We start from the raw sequence: 10,670 nt of genomic DNA, 5'->3' as shown, positions 1-10,670 counted from the left end.
AACAAAAGCATTGTAACTATATGTGCACTGATTTGTAATTTAGCACATGTAACATGTTCACTGCCAGAACTATGGCCCTACAGGTGCAAGCAGAATAACGCGTCTCATGAAAATTTGAATGATGCCTTGAAGAAATTCAAAGGTGCGGTGCTTATGCTAAGAAAGTGAACGTAGGCGCCGGCTGTTGGATAATAGTACCTGATTCTCGGCGACATATGGGTATCGTTGTCATACTTGATAGCTAAGGATCGTCGATGGTGCTTGTGTTGCGGTTGAGTTTGGGCCGGTGTTGGCGTTGCTGAAGCGGCTCCGGTGCTTCGGTTGCAGCGCGTGTCGACATACAAGAAAGCTCATATGTGGTAAGTGAACAGCTCCACGATAAAAAAGAGAAAACCCGAAGGAGTACAATCGAAATAACCTGACGAGGCTGCGGAGTCAGTAAAGCAGGGCCAGTGGAGTTGAATATGGCGTCCGTAGAGCGGGTCCGGTGCGGTGGACGAAGGCGTCAGCGATGCACATCCGGCGTGGTGTACAGTGCTTTCAGTGAGGCGAATCTGTTGCGGCGGACGAGGGCTTGTCTGAAGGGCCAGCGATGGGGCGGATGAGGGAGTTGGTGAAGGGTCTACACTGTGGTGGACGAGGGCGCCAGTGAAGCAGATCCGGTGCGGTGGACCATGATGGCAGTCAAGGAGATCTGGAGCGATGGACAAGCCAGTCGCTGAAGCGGCTCCGGTGAAGTGGTGAGTTGGCAGTTGAGGGTTTCAAGGTGCGGAAGATAGATTCAGCGGGGTGTAAGGTCCATCGCTGCGGCGGAGGACTAGATTCGGCGGCTTAGCGTGATTGGGGGAGGGAAAGGGGAGGGGCTCTGCGGAAGAATGTTGGGGTAAAGAGGGGAAAACAATGAAGTTATCAAAGCAGCCCTTTTCCGTTCATATGACAGGAGTAAAACTGAAATATCGCAGGCCTAAATTTTCGGATGCGAGATATTTCGATGTGTTCATCAGGCGCAGACGAGCCCAAACTCAGAATTGGATATTCGGTTTTTTAAGCATATTTGCAGATCGCAAGTGGCCCATTTAAAGTTGGGCTAGACTGGACCTTCTTCTACTAGCCCACAGTCCAGATGAGACGTGACCACTTGTTATCGTCCCATTAGCTCAAAAAAAAGAAAAACTTGTTATCGTCCCATCGATTCCCCACCAGCCAAGCCCCCCGCTACCTCCGCCGCTCCTCGCCGGCGACATCGGTGAGCGTACGGACCCGCCCGTGGCCCCGAGATACAAATTCCGCCATCCCCGGAGGTCACCTGTCATCACCATCCGAGTTCTGGTGAGCCCGCCGTTGTTCGCCTGCTAGGCTCTACCCTTTTTGTTCTGTCTTACCGGCACTTGTTGGGGGTTCCTCCATTGGTAACACCTCAAGATTTGCTGATATTTTGCGGTTTGCCTGTTCGATTCCAAAATAAAAGTCTGTTGTTGGTAGCTGCTTGGTAGATGGAGGCGCTCCTTTGATTCTAGGACCAGTCTCGGAGCCATAATGGGAAGCAAGGCTGTACATGTCGCGTCGTGTCAGCGTGTGGTTACCCCATAGAATCATTCGATATGTAGTTGCTTCAATGGCACAACTTCATTGAACTCCATAGGTTTCTGTGTTGTCTGAATCTAGTTAGGGCAATATGTTGTTTGATGTGGGTTGACGACCTAATAATCGGTCCTTTTTTTTGTTGGGAAAATAGGAACAAAGTTGTAGCTTTGACTTTGAATGAACATCGATTATCATTTCCATACATCAATTTAGTCTATCGATTAATGTTTCGCTGATATCTTCGTATAGGCATTTTAGATGTGCAGGGTTGTTATTAGTAAGTACTTATGCTACTTATGAGATCTGTGACGCAACTAAGTTGGTGGGCTGGTTATTGTTTAGCTTGCTTCCTTGCTATTAGTTTGCCAAAGCATATCTTTCTTCGGCTACCACCCAGTTAGCGCCCTCCATTTTTCCGTCAAACCTTTGTTTTTAGCTTCTACTCCCTCCGTTCCTAAATACTTGTCTTTCTAGGCATTTCAACAAGTGACTACATACGGAGTAAAATGAGTGAATCTACACTCTAAAATATGTCTACATACATCCGTATGTGATAGTCATTTGAAATGTCTAGAAAGACAAATATTTAGGAACGGAGGGAGTACTAGGCAACATTTCCTGACATTTATGTGTTGTTCATCCAGTGGTGCCTTAAATTGGTGAAATCGATACACGGCTATTGGAAACTTTAGAGTTTAGCCTCATCATATTCATGACTCATCAAAAGCGTGAAGCCAGTTCCAGCAATGAAGATTGGGCATCAAAACGCCCAAAAGGTGCTGCCACTTCTACTGAAAAGGATTGTCAAGTAGAGACTGCTAGTTCTCAAGAAACGAATGGTGAAAAGAGAGACACCTCTCAAAAGGGAAGCAACTTGCCCCTAGACCCATGCATCTCGGATGAGAAATCCACAACCATCTCGGAAGTTCCAAGTCAGCAAGAGATGATACTAACTAGTGTTGAAGCCGATGCTGCAGAAGACAAGGGCTGCAGGCATACAATGGAGGATGCCTGGGTGGTGCTTCCTGATGCTAGCATGGGATCTCCTGGAAATTTGAGGTGCCCCTCTTTCTCTCATATTAATTACTTGCATGCAATGTATGTAGCTAATGTAGGTAGTTTGATGCAGATCTGCACATTTTGCAATATATGATGGGCATGGTGGCCGCTTGGCCGCGGAATATGCACAGAAGCACTTACACCCGCATGTTATTGCTGCAGGATTACCACGTGAGTTGGTCTGTTCACATTGTCTGCTTCTGTTCAATGTTTTCATTAATCATTAGTATGTTATGATGTATTTGTTCTGTCTTCAGTTGCTCGTACTGAGGGGTGCAAGCGGCATCCCGCTTCGTCCCATGAAACTCATCAATTAGTTCATAATCTGCTCATCACTTGCTTAAAATTAACACTACACTTGTACTATGGTATTGTCCAGTAGCCTGCCTTGCTTGCATTTCTACTCGTACAGATGGATTTTTTCTTACCTATTTTTTCATTGTTTTAGTGCTACACTCAGATGGTTTCTTTGCATCCTCCCTGGAATGGTGTTTCAGTGACACTTCTCCTAATGTTTTCTTCTGCTTATTTGTCTATTCAACTACTGTCTCATTGGAGTTTTAGTAATTTCTATCGTCATTCTTTTCTTCTCCTTCTATGCCTACTCAACTGTTGTCTCTTTTTTAGTAAATTTTATCCTCATTTTTTCTTCTGCTTCCATGCCTATTCAACTAACGTCTCCCTGGAATATCTTTGTGTGCAATCAAGGCGAAGCTTTTCATGATAGCTTCCATTTATGATTATGCACTTCACATCTTCTCCTTTGGCCTGGTCGATGAGGAATTGATATCTATTAGATCACTTGACCATTGATTGCTTCTTGACATCAACTCCTTACCGAGAGTGCTAACTTTTGGACTTTCAATTTGTACAAAATTGAGTTTATACCTTCTATTTTTCGTTTATTTTGATTAGGAGACCATTTCATGAGTAATTCATGTTCAAATTAACTTGCATGATTCTGATATTCCAGTTGTGTTTATTCTGTTGTTGGCTATTTAACTAATATTGATATGTTATCTTGCAGATGAATGTTAAAGTAGCAAAGAAGGCCATTATTGAAGGTATTTAGTACATGAAATTCTTCTCTTGTCTAGACTCTAGACTATAACAGCACTAATAATAATAATTAGAAGAGCCCTTCTACTAGTTTCATCGCTGTACTTCACAATTTTCATTATGCATACAATAAAAAAAGGGTCTTTATCTTATTCAAGGATCAAATTGATCCTATATTTCTGCACTGACATGGAAGGCAGCCTTGCCCCTTATGGGCTGTTTGGTTTTCACCTGGGTGCGCCCTGCCAATCATGGGCGAGCCAATTAATTGACGCAGCATCTGGCCGCCCCGGACTTGCTAACTTTTTGGCGTCAAACTTAATTGGGGGAGCCGGAGTGGGCTGGGTGTACCAAAATATTGGCTCCCATCCAAATGGGAAGCCAGGCTTGGTCAACGACCAATTATTTGGATCGGCAGTTGAGGGCTGCAATCCAAATAGCCCCTTAATCTTTGAGCATGTTACATGCTGGTGAGGTTATCTTAGAATTCTTAAGATATTTCTCAGTTTCTCTAACTGTCATTCTAGAATAAATGTATTGTATGGAAAATGGCAATGGGGATTGCCATCTTGTATGGGATTTTCAGCTTTTGAGTCGGCATGATTTTAGTTCCACTTTACACTAGCATTTTGCCAGTACAACATATTATTTTTCTTCTGTGCTTCTATGGTGCCTTTTTGCTCTTTGGTTCTTCTTATTGCTCATTCAATGTTCTTCCGTTTTAAGTTTGTTTGTTATTTTTATACCACTGATTTATCTTGACCTAATGCTAATTGTTTGTAGGTTTCCGTAAAGCTGATGAATCACTATTGCAAGAAAGTGCTAAAGGTAAGAAATTATGGTCTCAATTTTCATCATTTGTTCCTCTGCAATTTCCAGTGTTTGTGACGCCAGTTTGCCCAGGCACTCTTTTTCTGAATGGCTGGTTAGACCTATGTCCCTTATTGGGACATTATCTAGCAGGGCTAGTGTACTGATATACTAATTACTTGTTAGACTAACTTATAAAATGATGTAGAGGGTATCCTACGTACAGTAGATCTTTCCTTGGCTCATAAGCCACCTCCTTGTGGTAAAAAACTGAAGCTGATGGCTGGTGCTTCGTGTGTGTCTAGTGAAAGGATCGAGATGGACCTAGAGGGGGGGGGGTTGAATAGGTACAATTACAAATTTTAATTGTTACTTAGCAATTTGCAATTTTAGGCAATAATGCGGAATATGAAAGTGAGCCTAACAATTGCAAGTATAATGCTAGGAGCTAAGCAAGATAAACAAGTAACACAACTAGGTGAGTAAGCAAGCACAATATGATATAAGTAAGTGCTAAGAGACAAGTAACCACAAGTAGAGAGTTAGGGTTAGGGATAACCGCAACTCCGGGAGACGAGGATGTATGCCGATGTTCACTTCCTTGGAGGGAAGCTACGTCACCGTTAGAGAGGTGGATGTTACCACGAAGGCACACCAACGCCATGAAGGCTCACCCTATTCTCCCTTTGAGACAACACCATGAAGGCGTTTCTCAACCACTAGTGGTAGACCTTGGGGTGGTCTCCAAACCCTCACAAACTTTTCCGGGGGTAATCACAATGATCGATTCCTCTCCGAAAGACTCCTACCGCCTAGGAGTCTCCAACCCCCAAGAGTAACAAGAACGATGGGGAAAAGTTCAAGACTTGCTCAAATCGCGAATTCCTTTGGTGCAAAGAAGGAGAAGGAGTGGATCTATCACTTGGTCGGACAACTTCTCTCAAATGCTCTCAAATCCCTTGGGGATCTAAGATTTGGTGTGGAAGAGTGAGAGAGAGAGAGAGTGAAATGTGTTCTAGGGTTTGTTCAAAGTGAATGGTCAACCCTCTCCCGTGCAGGAGGAGGGCTATATCAGGAAACCCCGGACATCCGGCACATGGCCGGACATCCGGCAAGTTCACCAAATTAAAACGCCCTCTGGATAGCACAAGCCGGACGTCCGGCAAGTAAGCCCGGAAATCTGGGGTGCAAGGAGAGCCCGGACATCCGGCATAGAGGGCCGGACATCCAGCAAAGAACACCAGCACAAAGTGCTCTCTGGATAGCTAGGTCCGGATATCCGGTGAGCAGGCCGGATATCCGGCGTGAGGCCCGGACATCCGGGGTGAAGCCCGGACATCCGGCAGGTCAGAGACAGAACATGCCAGAGAGTATAAAGAAGGAACTAAAACATTTTTGGGAAGGAGGTTTGTGGCAAGAGCAAGTCTTTAACTAACCCTATCGATCCCCTCTTAATAGTGCGGGATCCTATACTCAAGAAAACAAATATGTAATCAATTTTGATACTTCATCCTTGGGTAAAATCACTTCGTATGCTCTTGGTCCACACACTTTGATTAACCAGGGACTGACACCTGAGATTTACTTGACAAACATAGTTAGTCCCCTACATGTATATTGTCATCAATATCAAAACATGATGTAAGGGCATGATTGCACTTTCATCTAGGCAAGGAAGGGATGCCATAAACTTCTATAGTATTCCACTAGCGGACCAGTTGAGCTGGGCCAGCTTTGCAGCCAATCTCCACCATTATCTTTCTTCCTTTTACCTATATCTCTTTCTTCTCCCTCGCAATTGGTGGTTTTTTAGGCAGTGCCTATGTGCGTCTAGATGGTCACCCATCACCCCGCGTAAGAGCTAGCACTTTTTCTGAACCTTGGCTGGTGCTTTGAGCTAAAGATAGGTAAATCAACACAATGACGTAGGGTGAGCCTCAGTTCTTACGGTGACTAGGATAACCTCTTAGTTATGATGGCAGATTGACAATAGTAAACATTTTGTTGTACCAAGTACGCAGGGCCTAGAAAGATGGCAGTGTCGAAAAACTCTATTATTTAAGTTTATTTCTTTCTTATCGGTTGCTTCTCTCATGATATTAATAGTATTCACGTGTCTTGTCTATAGGAAACTGGCAAGATGGCGCAACAGCTGTATGTGTTTGGGTCTTGGGACAGACGGTAAGTTTATAGTACCAGGGATTTTCTTCATTATGCACAACCTTTTTTGCACCGTCATACTCTGGAATTCGTTTTGGTTATCCAGTTTGGAGTTTGTATGGAATCAGGGTCTATGAGATTATTTGTTCCTTTATTAAATATATACTTTCATTCACCTAGTTGGAGATACTGTTTCATCAGTGTCCCCATGATTAATTATTTTTGTATCACATGCCTACCTTCAAGCCAGCATAACTCTGGCATAATCGACCGTGACTAATCTACCAACAACATAATTAACTCTTTGGTTTCTCTTCTCATGCGCAACAAATTCTAATTATGTGGTGTTATCTTTTTGGTACGGAATGCTCGTGCTTGATTTGAGATGCATAATTTGTTCATTTTGCAAATTTTTACGTGTGAAATCTCAATCCTTAATTTTACACTCCCTCCGTTCCAAAATATAAGGTGTACTAGGTTTTTCAAAAGTCAAAACATGTGCATGTTTGACCAAGTTTTGAGAAAAAAGTACCAATATCTACAGTACCAAATTTGTATCATTGTATCCATCACGAAAAGTATTTTCATATTTTATTTTTATTGTGAATGTCGATATTTTATTCTATAATCTTGGTCAAACATACACAAGTTTGACTTGCACGAAGATTGATACACCTTATATTCTGGAATGGAGGGAGTACTATTTAATCATTGCAATCTATTTTGCATAAGCGGTTCTTTGTTGACATGTTCCAGGTTGTAGTTGCGAATGCTGGGGATGCTAAAGCAGTATTAGCTCGTTCTACTTCAACTGATGGTGAAGGTGCGGTGGCTGACACCAAAAGTCCACTGAAAGCTATTGTTTTGACAAGAGAACACAAAGCCATCTTTCCACAAGAACGCTCGAGAATCCAGAAGGTGAATAGCTTTATGGTTCCAACATTAATTCAGTTCTCCCTCATAAATTATGTTTTGCTTCGTTTTGTATGTTCCAAATGAAACAGCTCCCTGCTTGATCTATAGTTGCCAATGCAAGGATGTTGTCTCTTTTTTTTTTTTGGCACCATAAGTTGTCAAATCAGATCTGATTATGGCAATTATACCAAATTGAAGCCTGATATTATTCTAGTTTGTTCACATGACTTTCTCGAGCATTACAATATTAGCATTTCGGTTGTGCATCCAACCTATGCCTAGTTGCCTTGCCCTAATTGCTACCAATTGTTAGCGATAGGAATTAGCTGATTTGTGATAAGAAGTACAAATTTGTTCTCCTGTAGTCCATTTGCTCCTCTATTGATTTTCTTCTGTGGACTCATTTGCTCCTAATTTTACCACTGCTCTCCGAACGCCGTATTTGACGAGCACCTTACCATTGCATATTAAATGTTCATTTTGATGTGTCTTGGCTCACGGTTAATTTAACCTTGTTCTTGTACAAAGGCTGGAGGTTCTGTTGGTCCTAATGGAAGACTACAAGGGCGCATTGAAGTATCTAGAGCTCTTGGAGATCGTCACTTTAAGAAGGTTTACTGATGCAAATTTATTTGCTGATATTTTTTATTCTGGTGTTCCATTTGTGTATATGGAAAATATATACTGTTGGAGTATACCACTTTCCTCCTCCTTTTTCTTAAAATGGTAGGAATTAGACCCTCAATTCCCATGCCCATCTACCAAATAGATGACATTTCTTAGTATACGTTATTCAATCACTCCATGGAACTCCTTGTGAGTTCCAGAAGCATAGGGTCACTGATAATGACCACAGAGATGTATCTGTTTGCTTAGAAATAATTATGCTTACAGTTATGCGCACTTTTATGTTTATTGTAGACCAAGTAGTTTTTTTTTTGGCAGAAAGATCAAGTAGTGTAGTTTTTTGTTTCTGGGATGCTAGTAAACCCTAGTATCAAACTATCAGTTCTATTTTCTCACTTGGCCATCCGTTTGCAAGACAGCGCAATAATGGAGGTACCCATGGGAGTGTCCATGAAAACACAGATCTGTTGTATAGAGTTCACATCCATTGGGTACAACTTTGGACTTACATTTCTAATTTATGTGAGTCGCTAGTTCTTACATTATTTTGCTCACATCCAAATCTGTTGAAGACTCAAAACACACTGCATTTGTATGAGGTACCCACATTACAGAGATAATTTTGCAACATTTGCTGAAGGTTCTATCTAAGTTTTGCGAAGACATAGATTGTCTTGTTTTTGCACATGAAGCTGTGTCTAGCCAAAATACCCAATATTTTTTATTCATCACCACATCTATTGGAAAAGAAAAAGAAAAATGTGTTCCTGCATGTTTAATCCAAGCTCCTTAAGCACGCTTGCTGAAAGCTAGTTATGTTAAGCATGCTGTCTATAAATGGAGCATCAACATATATCAATCAACTATCGTGCAGGTGGGGTTGATTGCAACACCAGATGTCCATTCTTTTGAACTCACAGTGAAGGACCATTTCATCATTCTTGGGTGTGATGGCTTATGGGGAGTATGTTTATTTCCTGTTCCTTTGCTATATTAGTTTTCGCTTCACTTGGATTTCTTCAATCATATTTGTGGTAAGTCTTAACTTTCTATGTGAACCCAGGTGTTTGGGCCAAGTGACGCTGTTGAATATGTCCAGAAGCAATTGAAGGTGTTATTTCTTCACACTAATCTCTATAACTCTAAATACATTTGTTTCTTGTACCCACTATTTTCTGCTAGTTATCTCTACTGAGGTAAAACTGATTAGATTTTGATCGGACGATGCCGAAATTAAATTGTAAGCCTATTTTGTAGTAAAATTTGTGTTACTCATTCTCACATGGATGAGATTGCCTGTGTATATATGGTAGAGCTCCATGATCTCATGATGTAGCCGAAGGTTGGCAAGTGGGCGGGCGCAGGCGCCCAGCGCAGTATTAATGATTGGGGTTTTGGAAGGGATAATTTCTTGGGAGAAGACATCATAATTCAGACTTTTACTTTGTATTATTATATAGGACACACATGACTAGCCTAGTTCTTATGTAAATTCAAACTCTGAGGCATCATAACCTTTGTTAACACGACTCTTTGCTAAATAGGAGACGTCTTCAGCCACACTCGCGGTGCGGCGCCTGGTGAAGGAGGCTGTCCGTGAGAGGCGGTGCAAGGATAACTGCACTGCTGTTCTGATCGTCTTCAAGCACTAGAATTGTTTGGCTGTTGCAACCCTTTTCACAGAACCAAACCCGATAAGATAAATTTGCTAGCAAAGAGCAATATGAGATTCAAGCCTGCATCTCCATGATTTTCGTGCTCTGACAAACAGTGTATGAGACCACTGTTAGTGCACTATCTGTACTTCATTTGGACATTTGTTTTGCTTTTTCAAACGATTCTTGTAGCAAAAGCCCCTCTAAACTGTTCTAAAGAAAGGTTACTTGGCCGGTCTCATGTGATCCAAGTCTCTTTTACAGCTGTTTACGAGGTCTGACCTGCTTCTTTATTTTATGTTTTCCATCGAGAAGACTAGATCTTCAATCAATGCATATGGGAGTACGTGAATCTTTGGATTCTGATCCAGTTGTCAGTACGTATAACTTAATCCTTGATTCATGTTCTGAGAATCGATCCAAGGTCCACATAATGATTTTACGGGGAAATGTGGCATCTCCAAATCGTGTGTTCCTCCTTTGGAGGATTAGGCATCTCCAATGCCGACCCGCAAATTTTCTCCCGCATCTATTCAATGTTGCCGTTCAAATAGCCACATACATAGAGTATAAACGTTTAAATAGTCGCATACATAGAGTACAGATGTTCAGATAGCCCACGCAGTAGTAGTTCAAATTTAAAAAAGTTTAAATATTACTCCCTCCTTTCCGGTTTATAGGGCTTATTTCAAGATCTTAGTTTTTTTATTTTATAGGGCTCAATTTGGTTGTTCCCCATCATAAGTTTAGATTTCAAGGTGCATTAAATCATTGCATGCAAGTATTAAGAGAAAATTGACC

The 10,670-nt window shown here is 41.8% G+C and overlaps 1 protein-coding gene across 2 annotated transcripts; it reads left to right on the top strand.

The window, feature by feature from the left end:
- Positions 1-1,117: 1,117 nt before the first annotated feature.
- Positions 1,118-10,110, top strand: LOC123121226 (probable protein phosphatase 2C 67). Of its 2 annotated transcripts, XM_044541135.1 has the most exons (12): positions 1,118-1,329; positions 2,229-2,643; positions 2,714-2,822; positions 3,671-3,707; positions 4,486-4,530; positions 6,641-6,693; positions 7,429-7,590; positions 8,116-8,199; positions 8,634-8,705; positions 9,089-9,178; positions 9,278-9,325; positions 9,759-10,110. In XM_044541135.1, exons 2-12 carry the CDS (start codon positions 2,297-2,299, stop codon positions 9,864-9,866), a joined length of 1,155 nt encoding a protein of 384 aa, XP_044397070.1. In that variant the 5' UTR covers positions 1,118-1,329; positions 2,229-2,296; the 3' UTR covers positions 9,867-10,110. The 2 variants fall into 2 exon arrangements, with proteins under 2 accessions (XP_044397070.1, XP_044397071.1); XM_044541136.1 differs by lacking the exon at positions 8,634-8,705.
- Positions 10,111-10,670: the final 560 nt, after the last annotated feature.

The sequence above is a fragment of the Triticum aestivum genome, chromosome 5D, assembly GCF_018294505.1.
Source record: "Triticum aestivum cultivar Chinese Spring chromosome 5D, IWGSC CS RefSeq v2.1, whole genome shotgun sequence".
NCBI lineage: Eukaryota > Viridiplantae > Streptophyta > Magnoliopsida > Poales > Poaceae > Triticum > Triticum aestivum.
The sequence above is the reverse complement of the archived record's forward strand: the minus strand, read 5'-3'. Positions and strand labels throughout refer to the sequence as shown.

Coding starts and splice junctions, on each gene's coding strand:
- LOC123121226 (XM_044541135.1), top strand. CDS start 2,297: ATGACTCATCAAAAGCGTGAAGCCAGTTCCAGCAATGAAGATTGGGCA. Junction 4,531..6,640: donor ATTGCAAGAAAGTGCTAAAG/GTAAGAAATTAT, acceptor TCTTGTCTATAG/GAAACTGGCAAGATGGCGCA. Junction 8,200..8,633: donor GAGATCGTCACTTTAAGAAG/GTTTACTGATGC, acceptor TTTGCAAGACAG/CGCAATAATGGAGGTACCCA.